Consider the following 17,885-nt stretch of genomic DNA (forward strand, 5'->3'; position numbering starts at 1 on the left):
TTTGCTAATTTTCATTTAGAATTGCGTTTCATAGATCAGATTCTCTTCCCTTCTGGGGGCGGGCTTTCCCCCGGAGTGAGGAGCGAAGAATCATTTCTATTGGTCAGCTGGGCCTTAGCAACAACATCGTATTGGTCGATGTGCAGGTCACTAGCGGGTTTGAAATGGTCTTAAAGTGAAGAGACTGATCTCTAAAATGCCATTTGAAAAGAAGGCAATTCATAAAACTTCATTTAAAAAAGGAAAATTTTATTTAAAAAAAAATGAAAATTACACACACATATGAACACGGACAGACAGACAGACGGACGGACGGACGGACGGACGGACAGACAGACAGACAGACAGACAGACAGACAGACAGACAGACAGACAGACAGACAGACAGACAGACAGATAGATAGATAGATAGATAGATAGATAGATAGATAGAAAACCTTTTGTTGATTAAGATGATTTTCAAACTTTAATTTCTGCATATCATTTTTCTTTTTTAATTCAAATTAAAACATAATTGAACAACATTCACTCCATACGTACCTGACTTGAGCAGCACTTTCATTCATGAAATAATGCTCGTCCACTGCACTGCTTTGGTGGGCTGGGTTACTAAGGAGGTACTTCTATAAGACAGAGACGGGAAAAACAGATTAGCCTGATGATAATTATTCAGAAAAAAATCTGTTAAATAATTGAAATCAACTTCAGAAATGTATTGAAGGAGAAACCAAAATATATAAATCTATAATAATATAACTACAAATCACTTTTTTAATTGAGTGCGTAAACCGTCAAATTTTCAACCCCTTACTTTTTACATAGTTCTTTATTATTTTCACCAATCAGTTGTTTTAAACACGTTGCTTTTCAAAGTTCCTTACACATTTTTGTGTTGTTTTTTAATTATTAAGGATTAAATTAAAAGACAGTAAACTTTTAAATGTGGAGCACTGTTCTTGATAATGATTCTCCCTATACATAGTTAAAGTCTTGGGTTCCTGACGTCTTCACAAAAAGTTTTGGATAAGAAGGCAAAATGCAAAATAAAAGATCCATTCAACTAATAAATGAACTGTTTGATCACTTTACCATTAAGTTTGATGGCTACCTCCCTTATATGCCATTATGCCTGGTTTAAGAAAAAAATTAAGAGGAGTAGAAATTCTGATCAAAAAAGCTTCAACATATATTACATTTTATAATGTGTTCATAGATCCTTATTGTCATTTTATAAACATTTATCTAACAGGGTTGATCTTAAGATGAACTGGAATTATAATAGAACCAGTATGTATGATAAATGTCCATGGGCGTGCTTTGGTGGTGCAGTATTTAGCTCACACAACCCATGTATGGAGGCCTTAGTCCATGACCTGGGCGACGTGGGTTCGAATCTGGTCTGTGGTCCTTTCCCACATGTCTCTCCCTCTCTCATACCCCTTTCCTGTCAGCCTACTGTACATAAAACGAGCCATTAGTGCCGTAAAAATAAAAATAAGTAAATACAATGTAAAAAATGACATGTTCATAATAAACGACTGGGAAGTTTACACGCCCTCCCAGTAATGAAAATAATAAATTCTCATTTGTGATTCCCAAAAAAACAAAACTGAACAAAGAAATAAAAAAATTACTAAACAATCATTCAGAAAAATAAAATATAGATTTTGGATTTTTGTCTAAAAAAATAATTCCCAAAAACCAAAGTGTTTCAGACAAATCAAAGTGCCTTGCTCATGAGCGGTAAACCGACATCCCTGTCAACAGGTGCAGAAGTCTGACTGAACATTTGCTGAACGAAATGTTAGTTCTGGAGCTCCATCAGGCTTGTTTACTTCTTTTATTTATTTATATGTATATGTTTATATTTATTAATATAAACACGTAAATATATATATATATATTTTTTTTTTCAATATCAATGTTATGATTTACATTTTTGTTATAACTTTTGTCAATTTCAATTTATTTTACTGGCAATTTTTTATTTTTTTTTTCCCTTTCTTTAATGAAAATGTGTGAAAACTTTATAGCAGCCCTGGATTTATTTACTGGAGATTTTTTTACGTCTCCTCAGGCAGCTGGTGTCTGGCAGAAAGCCTTCACTGCCATCCAATAATCCTAATTTAATTGAAACTTGTTTTTAATACCGATAAAAACCAGTTGAATGTATTTTTCCGTATCTGAGGGACTTTTAAAGATCCCCTCAATGTTTTCTTGAGAAGGAAATGAAATAGATTATAAACACCTGCTCTTTTTTCATTTGATGACAAACCCCTAAATGAAAAAAATTGTAAAATAAAAGGCTAAAATTTAAAATAGATTTTTGTTTTTGAAGCAGATTGCGTTATTCTGGTGCACGTTTTATGTCAGTGTTAGAATATGAACCATAAATGCCCAATTCAATAAATAAATGTACCATTTAATAATCAAAATAACATTATAAATAAAATAGGTAAATGTCATCAATAATATATTAATATAAAATGAATCTAATTACTACACTCGTTGAATTTAGAGGGAAATACAATATATTCCTAAGGGGTCTCCAGTCTGTAGCACTGATAGTTTTTGGGGTCACAGGTTGGAAAGTCCGGGTCGGTCAGCGCGGCCAGGTGTCATGCACCACAGAGAAGACGTGAACTCCCAACTGGAGCTGAATTTTCTTTACTTCCATTCATGGTCCACACCTTACTGGATCGGGGGGGTTCAGATCCCATTCATTTCATTACAAACAAATCTGGTTCAATTAGGCTGCTTAGAGAAGCTGCCCTTGAGAAAAGGGCCGCCTGCTCTATTGAGCCTGGCATGCTTGTATCCATGTCTTTCCGCCTCTGTGTGTGAGTGTGTGTGTGTGTGTGTGTGTGTGTGTGTGTGTGTGTGTGTGTGTGTGTGTGTGTGTGTGTGTGTGTGTGTGTGTGTGTGTGTGTGTGTGTGTGTGTGTATGTGTGTGTGTGTGTGTGGGTGTGTGAACATCATAACCTTCACTGGCCTGACGACAAAATCCTTTTTTTTGTCCTGTCCTTGGAGAATTCAAGCACAATGATGTCCTTGTCTCCTTGGCAACAACTGAAATGCTTAAAAAGCTGAAATAGGTCCCCCATCACTGCTGCCATCGAGTTGTGGGTGGCTGGCAGCAGAGAACAAGGCGTCTTAACGAACTCTTAACACTTCAGGCAATACTTCATCGCATCCCAGAGACAGCAGCAGGGAAACGGTGGAATGGATCTCTGAGAGGCTGTTTTCAATCGATAACCTCAGCACCTCTCAGAACGCCTTCTCTAAAAGACGCGGCTTGGTCTGCGTCCGTTCCTGCTCTGCTTTTAGCCGTTTTCACAGGTTTTCTAAAAACGACCACAGGACTCTGAGACAAGAGGGGCCGGAAAATGATTTACAACACATCTGAACGTGGAGCTAAAAGGAGATAAATATAATCTGCAACACAAAGAGCAGAGCTTAACAGCTGTATCCTCTCAATCTGTATGACCTGTCAGAAAGCTGTCTAACATCCCCGGCATCAGCAGACAAATACAGTCCGTCTGCTGCATCATGTCAGCCCTCAAGAAGGCGAAGCGCTTTTCTTTTAAACAAAAAAAAAAAAAAAAGATGTGTGTGTCACATCCAGCAGGATTCTGTGTGTCTGACAGTTTGGAGACAAACGCTCCTGCAATCATCACCCACTCTTCTATCTGGGCTGAGGAGGAGGAGGAGGCGCGATTATTCTCCCGCTAGCACCATCCAGTGGCTGCACAGGAAACACAACAGGACCCTACTGCAGTCTATCAATGTTTATCCATGTATTATGACAGAACAGTTCTCTGCAGGGAACCGCTGGAAACTTTTTATTTATCCCTAAAGTTTAAACCTAAATAACAAACAGCTTCCAAGCTTTAAGCTCACAGTGAAGTAAATCCTGACCTGACGCTGCATGACCTCCTCAGTGAGGTTTTCTCCCTTTAGCACCGGCTCCATGGCCCCCAGGATGATCAGCATGCGGCTCAGACCCGTGGCTGCTGAAAACTGACGGACCTGGAGAGAAGGAAGCAGCCTCCCATACCTGAAACAGGTGAAGAGACATAGATCAACAACTTGGAGGAGGGTTCTGTCCACCAATGCTGTCCTATGAGGAGCGTTAGCTTGTTCAGATTGAGCTGCAGCAGAAATGAAAGTCAACAGAAAGCTTTAACAACATAAATGCACCATTTTTCTATTGCAAAATATTGCGTGAAGGTTTGAATGTTCTTCCTTATCTAAATAATCAAGTCGATCTAAGCAGTTCACTCATAAAACCAACTCTGCTCATGTTTCAAACTTTCTTAAGAGAATAAATTTGCCTGGGAATAAAAACTCCCCTGCCCTTTTTTGGCAGATGAGAGAAGATGAGCTGCATGATTTTGTAACTCAGGAGGCCCAATCGGTTTCGGCTCACTGGTGCTCTGAATTGGCTAGTCTCAGCCTGTGGAGCCCAATCAATAGCGTGGCACGACAGCTGGCGACATCGTCCGCCTTTACATGCAGCAGATCTTCGCCCTGCTTGTCCTGTGAGCCTCATCCTCGTCTCTGCCTTATCTGACCGCCGCTGGATCGCAGATGCTCGCAGTTCAAACACCTAATAAATCAATTTCGGTTCTCATCTTGCTTCTAAAGTTACAGCCCAGTGAAGAATGAGGAGGATTGGTGGTTGATAGTTTAAAGTGTGGCCCAAGAAAACAGAGAAAAAGATTAGATTTAAAGTTAATCGTTTCATTTCAACATTTACCAATAAAGAAACACAGAAAAGTTTTCAGAATGTTGTAATTTAGTTCTTATTGTTCTTATTGAACATCTGCAAACGCTGCATCTGTAGGATTTTAGAGGAAAAAACCTGAAGAAACAACGATCAACAAGTGCCATCATAAAAATGAGGCTTCATGATGACAGCAATTATCAACCTGCAGAACTACAGGCCTATTTCAAACCTCCCCTTCAACAGTAAGACTATCATAAACTATGTTTGTCTTCCAGTCAGGCTTCTGTTCTCAGTCCAAGACAGAGAGCTACTGAACAATGAGTTCTTTGACATCTGTAAAAATGCAGACAGTGGAAAAACTGCTGTGCTGGTTTTATTGGACCTGGGTGCAGCATTCCACACTGCTGGTCGCTGCATTTCATTGCAGTGGCTGGAAAACTGAGTCGGTCTTTCTGATCCAGCACTGGACGGGTTTAAATCCTACATGAAGGACGGCAACCTTTTTGTATCAGTAGGTAATCAGAGATCACTAAAAATGACATGTGGAGTTCTCCAAGGGTCCATCCCGGGACCCCTCCTATTAAATATCGACATGCTCCCTTTACCTCAAATTCTAATAAAGAGCAACATAGGCTACCATACAGAAACCGCTCTTCAACTACATAAATGAAAATGTCCCTTATAATGAATAAATATGACCTGAAATAAATAGATGTAATATTTATTTATCTACATTATATAAAAAAAACATTATAATTCCAATTTTAAAATGCACTTTTAAGATTAATAATTAAATATCCCTTTAAATAAACAAAATAGAATTCAAATTATATCAAATTCAATAATTCAGAGCTTTAACAAAAGTCATATATTTGATACATAATTACTTTGTATTCATAACCTACGGAGGGTGATTAGTGGATACTGAAACAGTAAATAAATACAGAATTTACTTCATAAATACGTAATTAATTACATTGGATCAAATAAATATAATGGTTTTATTTTAAAAAAGTGAATATAATTTTTTTTAATGATTTAATAAGTTATTTCATGTTCATGCTCTTAAGGAGAGGCGGCTGGCCAATAGAGGGCGCTGTCCCACTCCCCCAATGACCTTGATTAAGACGTACAAAATCACAATATTTGAAAATATACTTTTTAGATGTGCAAGATAAATATTACATTTTTAATGAGGTATAAAGCTGTTTCGTTCATCGTCAGATTGGTGACCTATTTCCGACCTTGGGGGCGCAAACATCTTTGCCCATAGAGTTTGGTTAAAAGTTGTTTATGCGCAGTAGCTCCTCCGCAATACACAACCATAGGACCATCTGAGGCGCAGCTCTCCTCTGCCCAGAGCTGATGGCAACTTTATTTGCAACATTTTATTTTTGCCGGATCTGGTATTTTCTGCTCTGTAGAACGGAAAAATATGCGAGGAACAATATTATTTCAGCAATAGCTCATTTATTTTAGTGTTTACATCGGAGGCATTGTGTTTTAATTAAGTGAGCTTTTTATTGTGACCACCAGGAACTTCATAGCATTGTTGGCTAATTTTGGCTAATTTTTAATGTTTGACTTAAAGAGTTTTCCTTAAAATGTAAGGGGTTATGGGGCTTGTTTTAGATAACAGTCCAAATTATTAACTACCGGTAATCACAAAGTTCTGATGATTTTGTTGGTTTTATTTAATTTGGAACAGTTTTTTGGGATCCGTGGCTTATTTTGTATACAGAACCTAAATTGAAAGCAATTGAATGATCAATTTGATGATGATGATTATAAATGAACCCCATGAAACCCCCAATGAATCCCAATTTAAGGACCCTTTGGACTTGTGAAGGACTGAAAGTATTAAACTTGTCATTGCTAATTGTTTATTCTATTTTGTCCTCTTCTGACTGTTAATATTTTTTACGTTTGTTTTGAAAATTTATATATTTTCAATTTAAAACTTCACATTTGTTGTCGGTCTTCATTCACCTCCCAGGCTCCATTACGAACCAGTCTTCTGATGCTATTAACCCTTTTAAAGCTTAACCAATAGAATTACATGACGCTTTCTTCTGATTTCCTCCTTTGCCTCCTTTTTCAAACGATCTGACCAGCATGCGTTAAGACAGCTATGACTGATTTAAAGCAATTTTCAGATAATTGTTTTTGTTTGTTGTATTTCATTGTTACAGAAGCATATTGCATTCACCAAAAAAAAAAATAAAAAATCAGACAGCTTATCTCATAATTGCGAGATCTGTACCTCGTAATTATGAGATCTTTTCTAATAATTATGAGATCTTATCTATATATTTGGTCATGATTACTTGAGCCAGTAATGTAGCATCTCTCAGAAAACTGGTCTTCATGATCATTTCTTAAAAATATCTGCACGTTTCACTGAACAGTTCTCTGTACCGAGGTCTGACCTGATACGCGTTGGAGTTCCGCTCCTGTTTTCCACTTCATCAATAAAGTACCCAGCTATAACCCTGGGATTATTACTTGTGGGAACGCCTATTAAACTCGTGTGAGAGCGTGCACGAGCCCATTGCTCCTCGTGCACGCTCTGTTTAAAAGTTTCTGCTTGCATTGCTCATACATGCTTACAATCCAAAAGAAGATTTGCAATTTTTCCCACTTTGTCAGACTCACCACCGATAGGTGAAAATGGGGTCGAGCACGTAGGGCGGCCTTACGTAAATATATCACCAGAATGATTGACAATTAGGAGAACCACTTATTTAGATGATCCACCCCGAAAAATAACATCCTCCTCTATATCTTTAATTTAAATAGTCAAACATCCAAGTAACAAGTAAAGGAGGCGGGACTAAGACTACTTAGATAGAAACCCTGGCGTCTGATTGGCTTCTTCTCACTGAGCAAGGTTAGAAACTTCTCCCTGGTTTGATTTCACTTTGACGTCAATATTATCGCTGAAATTGGTGGAAATAACTTCAATAAATATTGCAATTTATTCTCAGCACATTGGGTGAGCAACTCCAGACTCTATATCCCTGGTTTGGTCTCAAATAGATCTAATTAGGTAATGAGAGAGCGTGCTGTGGTCTAGTGTGGTGAGGGCTTATTAGAGATCAAACTGGGTAAAACTTCCTAGTTTTCTTAGTTCAATCAGTCTAACAAGGTTAATAAAGAGATCAACCTGTATCAGTCGATCTCTAGCTTGGATGGAGCAGTTCACACATGCAAAACCTTTTAAATAAGCTCTGCACACACTATTCCTGAGCTAATCTGAAGGGAACCTGATATTTGGAGGTTTGTACGTAGTAACCGATTCTGCAGAAAGCTGTAAGATAAACTGCTTTGTTGGAATTTGCAAACCTCCATAAAGTGAAGTTGCAGAAAGGATGGGCTGAATAACCTGTATGAAGACTTGAGAGTTTGATCAATTCAGACTGAAAACCTACTGATTTTTACTTTTAAAATTTTTATTGTTAAGGATGTTTTTTGTGTTTCACGCTCCTGAACAGATTTAAACAGTTTTATAGCAGAGTATTTACCAGAAGGCTTTTATGAACATGCACAAATGATCTTTGACGGCGTAGAAATTAAAAAGCACCTTTTTTAAACTCAACTCCTCAGCTTTAGCATCTGATTGCTTATCACTAATCAACCCGATCTGTTTTCTTTTGACACCAACATGCTCCGGATGCTCCTGAAACCAGCACTTCTTCTGTCCCTTTATTCCGCTCTTATCAAACCGCTATCATAAACATGCGCTTTTCATGTGTAAAATAACCCCTTCCACCTGTGGTTGATACGACATGTTTCTACATAAACAACTGTGGCTAGATATACCAGTACGGCTCTGACAAAGCGTGTCAGCGGTGATCGGTCTGATAAAGACCAAACAAATAGTGGAGACTATATTTGACTGTTACACCCAGCTATGTAAGATAACATGTCCGCCTTATTCATGGTAGAGAGAAAAAAAAAAAAAGAGTCCTTTATGGACAATAACAGCTGTAGAAGACGGGGTAGAAAAAACAAGCGGGATGTAATAATTCAGAGTCTTTGTTAGACGGAGAAAACTTTGTATATCAGGATTGTGAAGAGTGACGCTTTGACATTTTCATCTTCCTTTCCACAGTTTTCCTCAGAAGTCATTCTGGCAACACAATTTGGAGCTGACTGCTCGACCCGGCTCTTAAGAGACATCTCAGTCTCTGCACATTTTCCACCTGTCACCCTTCTCCTACCACTTGGTTCCAAAAATAAAAAATAAAAAGAAATAAAGAGAGAGAGAGAGGGGTGAGGAAAGTGTGTCCCTATCAGCCAGCCCAGCTCCAATCTAGTCAAATCATTCCCAGGTCTGGCATTCAAACATTATTTCAAGGATTCTCCAGCCACCTGTCCCGTTCCTTCTCCCTTTTTTTTTCCATTTTTAATTCTGCCCCTGAGTGAGGATTATGCGAAGCAAGGCATGCGTGTCAAAGGGAAATTTAGTGGGTAAAGACAGCCAAGATTGGTGGGATGAATTAAACAGATAACGGGAGGAGCCGAAGTGGGGGAACCATGTAGAGCAAAACGCCTCACCGATGTTGGTCATTTCAGAGGGGCTCTTTTTTTTTTTTTTTCCTCTCCTCCCCACAGGAGCGAGGAGCCAATATCTAAATTAATAAAGTGATGAAATGAGTTTGTGCCGTGGACTTTCTGCTGTTTGACTTTCCCATCTGGATTAGTGCAGGCTGAATGGACGCTCTGTTACTTTTGTTACAACTACGCAATTCACTGTCGGAATTTGGCCCCGTAGCGATAAGGCTCCCCTCCTCCTCCTCCTCCTGCTGCCGCTCATTACCATCTCATCCCATATGCAGGGCCTCCGTTACCTGAGAGCATGCTCACACACAAAACACCCACTATTACACAGCCGTTCACAAACTATTACAACAAGCGTGGAACGTTCAAACATGGACTATTACACCACGCCACGCCATTACATCAAAGGTTTTTTATTTATTCGTCAGAAAATAATAAAGGATGTAGTATTTTACAGCAATGGTCGTCGTATTTATGAAGTATAACTAGATCATGTGACTGGAAGTTTACCAAAAGCACAGAATAATTCATGATAAACTGAATGATAGATGATAAATGAGGTCAAACAGCAGAATTACTCAGAAATGTTAAAATGGTAAAGAGAAAATAATCCACAATCACTCTCTGCAGTGTTATTTAAAGAAGGTTTCTATTTGTAAAATGAAACTTTTATTCCAAAATATGGAGTTAATTAATTTTCAATATTGTTTTAAGCAAAGAAGGTTTTTAAATGGAAATCTTAAAAAAAAAATAATAATAATCCAAAAATCATCACTTTGAAAAAATTCCATTAAAAAAAATGGATGCAAGAGGAATTTTACCGTTTTTTCAAATTGTATTTTTAAAATATTTTGTAATATTTCAATTTACCAATTTTTTTCATATTTTATTATTGTTTCTAATTATTTTTGTCAAGTCTCTTTTTCAGATTGAGTTTTAGGAATTGCGTTTTTTTCCAAATTGCTGCTTTCTCTTCAATTCTTCCCTCTGGATGGTGAAGGGAAGGTTTCCATGGATATTAAAACATTCCCTTTGGTCAAAGAGAGAGTCTTTGTATTTGGCTTTAAGTGAGGAGAATGTGATCTGTGAAACACATTTATAAAAAAAAAAAAAAACTATTTGTAAAACTCAATCTGAACCAGAGAAATTTGAAAAAGAACTAAATCTTAAAAACGGTAAAACATTTTTTTTTTTTTTGAAAGAATAAAATCTGAATAGAGTTTCTCTCAAAACAATTTTAAAGTTGTTTTTTTTTCTTTCTGGATTTAATTCTTCTCATTTCTATAAATCAAATAGATTCTCACTCCATAAAAAAGCAACGCAGAGTAACCTTTAGCCACTAGGGGCGCTAGACCTTTAACTTTCAGGTTAAATAAACATTTTCCAGCATAAGATCCGACTGTCTGGAGTTACAATGGGAATTTTTTGGAGGACAACCTGCATGGAGTATCAATATGCACCAAGTGCTGAATATTGACATCAAAAAATCCTGTAATATATCTCAAATGTAGCTAAAACTGGAGTCAACTTCTGTTGAACTTCCAGGAAAATTTCAGGCTTTGTGGTTCTAAGATTAAAACTGCAAACACTTTGAAAAAGACATGAAGAGAAAAAGAAGAAGGAAGAAAAAAAAAGGAAATAAAGATGTTGAAAAGAGACAGAAAACGATAAAAAGGAAAAAAAATAATGCAATTTTATTCAGTCTTTATTTGTATAATTAATCTGTTTTGTTTATTTATTTCACATGACCCCATGTCTTTCTTCGCCTTGGGCCCCTAATTGGTTTAATCCACCACTGGATTCATAAAGTACTTCTACAGGCAATATTTCACCATATATTTGCTTTGAAAGGCTTAAATTCTTATGATTGATCAGTCAGTGGTGGCAAACTTCCCTTTGAGGAAAATAAAGAATGAAAATAAGCACTTTATGTCCTCCTGTTTCTATGGAGCATAAATGTAATGAGACAGGAGATGAAAAACATCTTTGAGAGATGTTTGTAAATTTGGAAAGACAAGAGAACATCATGTTCACCTAAATAAGAACCTTTAACCTGTTTAGTGTTTTTGGTTTAGGATCAGATTTTAAAATTCTCATCACATTTTTGAGGCAAAGCAGCACAATATGTGTAAATCCCTTTATTGCCCCTTAATGGAGAAATTCACTCTCTGCATTTAACCCATTCCTAAGGGTTCTTTGCAGAGGTCTTTGCTCTGGGACCCAGAGACAGGTTATGGGGATCAAACCACGTACAAGCGCACTGCTCTAACCACTAGGCAAACACTCCCAATATAAAAAAAACTCGATTGACTTTAACCCTTTATAGGGCAATCAGTGAAATACTCTGAAAATCTAAATTTCAAGCCAATAGTGTTATTAGAATCCAGGACAAGACCTTATGACCTTTTTAACATTCAGAAAATATGGATATTTTGATGGTTAAAATGAATGTCAATGTAGTAACAAGAAATGCAAACTTGCCCGAATATATTAAGAAAAATAACAAGAGCAATTCTATAAGGAAATTCATGAAAAACACTCTTAGAATGAAAGAAGCATTTTTTTTGGTACAACATAATCTTAGAGGCATTAATGCTGATACATCTTTTAGTTTATTAACCTCAATATAATTGTTAACTAGGCTTATTAACTTTTTAACATTTCAATTAGCTTTTTATCCTTTTTTCTTAACTTTTAAAAAAAAAATTCAACTTAATTGACAGTATTTATCATTCAAGGGCTCATCTAATTGGTCAAATCCCAAAATAAGATGTACAGCCATGTAGCAGCATCTTTACTGAATGGCTGGATATAGATCTTGTGCTTTTACACTCACCGGCCACTTTATTAGGTACCCCATGCTAGTAACGGGTTGGACCCCCTTTTGCCTTCAGAACTGCCTCAATTCTTCATGGCATAGATTCAACAAGGTGCTGGAAGCATTCCTCAGGGAGTTTGGTCCATATTGACATGATGGCATCACACAGTTGCCGCAGATTTGTCGGCTGCACATCCATGATGCGAATCTCCCGTTCCACCACATCCCAAAGATGCTCTATTGGATTGAGATCTGGTGACTGTGGAGGCCATTTGAGTACAGTGAACTCATTGTCATGTTCAAGAAACCAGTCTGAGATGATTCCAGCTTTATGACATGGCGCATTATCCTGCTGAAAGCAGCCATCAGAAGTTGGGTACATTGTGGTCATAAAGGGATGGACATGGTCAGCAACAATACTCAGGTAGGCTGTGGCGTTACAACAATGCTCAATTGGTACCAAGGGGCCCAAAGAGTGCCAAGAAAATATTCCCCACACCATGACACCACCACCACCAGCCTGAACCGTTGATACAAGGCAGGATGGATCCATGCTTTCATGTTGTAGACGCCAAATTCTGACCCTACCATCCGAATGTCGCAGCAGAAATCGAGACTCATCAGACCAGGCAACGTTTTTCCAATCTTCTATTGTCCAATTTCGATGAGCTTGTGCAAATTGTAGCCTCAGTTTCCTGTTCTTAGCTGAAAGGAGTGGCACCCGGTGTGGTCTTCTGCTGCTGTAGCCCATCTGCCTCAAAGTTCGACGTACTGTGCGTTCAGAGATGCTCTTCTGCCCACCTTGGTTGTAACGGGTGGTTATTTGAGTCACTGTTGCCCTTCTATCAGCTCGAACCAGTCTGGCCATTCTCCTCTGACCTCTGGCATCAACAAGGCATTTCCGCCCACAGAACTGCCGCTCACTGGATGTTTTTTCTTTTTCGGACCATTCTCTGTAAACCCTAGAGATGGTTGTGCGTGAAAATCCCAGTAGATCAGCAGTTTCTGAAATACTCAGACCAGCCCTTCTGGCACCAACAATCATGCCACGTTCAAAGTCACTCAAATCACCTTTCTTCCCCATACTGATGCTCGGTTTGAACTGCAGGAGATTGTCTTGACTATGTCTACATGCCTAAATGCACTGAGTTGCTGCGATGTGATTGGCTGCTTAGAAATTAAGTGTTAACGAGCAGTTGGACAGGTGTACCTAATAAAGTGGCCGGTGAGTGTAGACCTCAATGGGATAAAGGGTTAAAGATTTATTCAAGTTTACTGATGTTCTGGGACGAAAAAATTTATGATAAAATAACTGAACATTGTCTGACAGACAACTCAAACTCCTTTTATGAGTTACATTCACCCAGCTGCGCTAACATCACTCGTAAAAACCGTGAGAGATGCAATCAAACTTGCAACCCTCTGATTTCAGATGATTGCTCTTCATGACAGCAGATTAAATTATTATTCTATCTGATTCCTAATCACTAGAGCCACTAATAAGAGCTAAAGCTTGCACTTCAGAGAGAATAAAGCCTGATTCAATCAAGATCCTCAGAAGAGCAGGGCTCCAAAGGTTCAAACGGTCGTACTGTAAGTCAACACAAGGTGTCACTCTTGCACCACAGCAGATGCCATCCCAGCACTCCTGGTGTTCCCTGCTCTCTCTCTCTCCACTTGGCACCAGTATCATAGATTACACGGGGGTAAACACAGGGAGGCTGGAGCGGGCCTGCTTCATTAGCAGAGCGAGAGAGCAAAAGTTACGCTTACACTGGTTTCTAATTACAATCAATTGGCTTTCCTGACTCATCTGGGAGTCTCAGGATGAGGAGGCAGGATCGGGTGGAAGCTGATTCAGGAGAGGAAGACATGCTGGAGGCTGTTAAACATAGACAGCTATGGATTTACTGAAGCAAAATAAAGAAAGCCCATCAGACATTTCTATTTTCTAGATATTTAAATAGAGGATCTTCCCTTTATAAAATAAATCTAATGTAACTAAAGCAGATGCATAGCCACACATCTTTTCATAACCTCTTTGCATCCCACCATCAGTGGACGAACCCTGGAGGGGTTTAGGGCAGTGCACCACAGGATTATTGAGCAGAAACAAGAGGAGGTGTGAGCAGACGGAGGGGGAGGACTCAGAAATAAACAAATCAAACCACAATCAGCAGTGAAATATATTCACTATTATTTCTATCTATTGGTTTCACAGATAGTAGCAGTTGTGAGTCGTCAGTGACAGCAGCTGTCGTATGCGAGCTGTCATGGGAAGCAGACTCCAGGTGAGCCACCAACCTGTCTGTCTGCTGCACAGCAAACTAGGAGGGTAACACACTGCTCCGCTCACATTCATCGTACATTAGCGGTGTTTGTGTGATCCTGGCAGGGTGTGTGTGTCTCTGAGCAGGTTTTCATGAGCATATTAATGAGGCAGACGGATGTGTGGGCTATATGGTGTCACTTCTAATCCAGACTCATAACTCAGTCAAAGAGGCAGCCAGCTGCAGGGCCGACACTATGAGGCTCGCCACCTGATAGGATTCCTCTGGGTTTACTTTCAGGTGTCCAGATTCGCAGACGGGGAGGAAGAAAGCACAGACTGATGCCTTGTTCTATAGTTTTCTTTCTTTTTAAATCAGATTACCTGTAAAAAGCAATTTTCATCATCATTTGACATTATTATACTGTAAATTGTTTTTTCATTTAATGTTTTTATAATGGCTGTGCCATTTCTCCTGCCCTCTCACCACCTGTGTCTCAACAATAGGCTCTATGCACAGCTCCACTACTTCCTGAATTTAAGGCAGCTCCTTTGTTTCCTGTCTTTCATGATTGGATGCACTGATTAATCCAGGTGTGTATGACCTAAGTAACTGGCCAGACACACCTGGATTAATCAGTTCGTCCAGTAATGAAAGACAGGAAACAAAGGAGCTGCCTTAAATTCAGGAAGTAGTGGAGCTGTGCATAGAGCCCATTATAGAATTTCAACCCTTCTGATGACCAGTATAGAGCTTATAGACCAGATCTGCTTCTATTTTAACTTTAAAAGATCAAAAAAGTTTTTACAGCAGGCAACTTTAGGGATATGGGGATAAAACACCATTTATATACATACTTACAAAGAAAACCTTCTTATTTCCCTCTATATACATTGTACAAAATGCCTTCATTGCAGCATTTGGTTAGGTAGGTGGGTGGACAGACGGACAGACATGTTCACCAGGAGGAAAGTATTAATTTGTTTCTCTTATTAAATGAGAACAGTTCAATCACAGGGTGGTAGGATGAATCTGCCTGGGTAAATTCTCAGTCATTCAGCTCATGGCAAACAAAAAATAAGCTTAAATCAAAGGAAACCAGACTTTCACCCAGTTTTACTGAAACCATTTTGACGCCTCTACACACTCTGATGCTTTTAGCAGCATGGAGCTCCATCCTCTTAAAGGTATAGAGGAAGATCTATTATTTCCAGGTGGATCATCTAAATGAGTGGTCCTCCTAACTGTCAATCATTCTGGTGATATGTTTACGTAAGGCCGCCCTACGTGCTCGTCCCCATTTTCCCTTACCGGTGGTGAGTCTGACATAGTGGGAAAATTGCAAATCTTCTTTTGGAAAGTTAGCTTGTATGAGCGATACAAGCAGCAACTTTTATTTATTTTTTTATTTTTTTTAAAGCAGCAACTTTTAAATAGAGCGTGCACGAGGGGATATGTTTACATAAGGTCGTCCTACGTGCTCGTCCCATTAGCTGTCTTTCTAAAGAACTTCGGCCTTATGGGGACAGTCCCCACCAATTATTTCCACTTTTTTCCCCTTTTCGCTCATGTACTTTAGCCAAAGGTAACAGAGGTTGGGTGCAGCCAACTGTGTTCAGAGCGTTTTGAGTCAGTGTTTTTCTTCCTCTCTCTCGCTGCTCCCGTGTCCCGCCTCTCGGTGTGACATCCTCAAAAATGTCGCTTTGAGACATCTGATTTGCGGTCGCATTTCACTGCACAGAGAGTAGCTTCGTGGTTGGAGGAGAGACACACAGCAGCACTCAGTGAATATTAACCTGCAGCTAGTTCGATGTTTAAGTAAAAGTTAGGAGATGGGTTGGTTAAAAAATTAGAGATGCCACCGGAAAATTTGTTTGTTAGACATACTTTTTCAGCTATGGCAACAGATTGTAAGTTTATACAAGTTGGTATAATAATGCAAGAAGCTTGAGAAAAATAGTTTGTTCTTCTTTACTAATTAAAAACTCTTGGCTTCTCAGAGGACCCATGACTCCCAGTTACAGCTTAAAAATAACATGTTTTCTTATTGAACAGAAAGATATACCTGGGAATTTTGTTTCTGGCATCATTATATTAGTAAAGAGGTTAATAAATCTTTTAAAACAGAGCACAGAGAGAAGTCGGGAGAGCTGCAGATTTAAAGGTGAAACAGATTTACTGGGATATGTGACATGCAATGAAATATATCTCCAAGTTCAAATAAGATGCTATGCTATATTTATATTTAAAATGAAGGATATCTATATTTTTCTGGATGGATGGATGGATGGAATTGAAATTGTATTTCTAGGGATGCATGATATATTGATTTTGGCATCAGAATCAGCATTTATTCGTTATCTTTCTTTTTTATACGTTACTGTTTTTGGGCCCTATATATGTAATGCAGTAAAAGGCATCTCTCTAACATCTATAAATATAAAAATCAGTGTATTTTAGTTCTCTTGTGTTCTCTTTGAGCTCGTTTTTGGAAAATACAAAAACCTAATGAAAGTGTTTCTGTCGAGTAACTGTAGATCCATCAGCCCCCACCTGAGTGTCCCCACCAACATTCATCACAAAGTTCCACCCTTGGCATGCACACTTTCAGGTGTATATCTGTGGTGAGCTACAGTGTCAGTTATTGAAGCGCGCCTTTCTCCCCGCGGTTCTTTGAAAATGGCCGAGGGTTATAGGAGTGTCTACGAAGTGTATGAGAAGAAAAGAAAGGCCTCAGAAGAGGCAGATATATCCCAGAATGCTTTGCACAGAGAGCTCTCCTCGGGAAGCATTAGGGGATTTGCTGTCACAGCGGCCCGCTGTTACCATAAGCTGTCGATGCCAGACAGTGGCGAGTAATAAAGATGGCGCAGGCACCGCGCAGTGAAGGACGAGTGACCAACCGAGCAAAAAGCTGTGATTATCTGTCTAAACATTCAGTTAACTGAATTTGCTATAAAGTCCACTATAAAGTCCCCGCTGTATGTGGACACAGTAAGCGTTTATGAGCTATGAGGACAGCGCATTTTTAACAGGGCGTGAAATGGGCTCGTGCATGCTCTCGCACGTATGTTTTTTTAAGTGAAGAGTGAACAATACCTTTAAGGACATGACAAGTCAGATGCAAATCAAAGACCAACCCATCGTTCTGTTTTGTTGTTGGAATCGGTTGTGTTCTATAGGTTTTATGTTTGGCCATTAGTTTCATGATCAGACTGCTGGTGTAACCTTTTTAAAATGACTTCAAGAACATAGCTGTAGAGATATGGGAGCTGGATCCTCCCCTTCTGTTCAGGGAGGATTCAATGTTCACAAAGATGGCTTCCTTCATCCGCTTGTCCAGGATCAGAGGCCGCTGAGTAGGTTCACTCAAAGTTGAGCACATGTGTAACAAGTATGAGAAGCCATTATCAGTGGAGCAATGAGCTGATGAGTCACCATGACGACAGGGAACAGAAGTGCCTATTTCACACCACTGGAACCAGAGATTTTAATGAAGAATTAG

General features: G+C 38.9%; 1 protein-coding gene across 1 annotated transcript in view; it reads right to left on the reverse strand.

Annotated features, from left to right (window-relative positions):
- si:dkey-122a22.2 overlaps positions 1 to 17,885 on the reverse strand; it is a 48,554-nt gene that overhangs the window by 807 nt on the left and 29,862 nt on the right. Inside the window, exons 8-9 of the mRNA XM_038301801.1 lie at positions 3,919 to 4,057; positions 541 to 623 (exon numbers count right to left, since the gene is read on the reverse strand). Coding sequence (XP_038157729.1) covers positions 541 to 623; positions 3,919 to 4,057 — 222 coding nt within the window. The remainder of the gene's footprint in view (positions 1 to 540; positions 624 to 3,918; positions 4,058 to 17,885) is intronic.

Source organism: Cyprinodon tularosa, unplaced genomic scaffold (assembly GCF_016077235.1).
Source record: "Cyprinodon tularosa strain WSP-4 unplaced genomic scaffold, ASM1607723v1 ctg475, whole genome shotgun sequence".
NCBI lineage: Eukaryota > Metazoa > Chordata > Actinopteri > Cyprinodontiformes > Cyprinodontidae > Cyprinodon > Cyprinodon tularosa.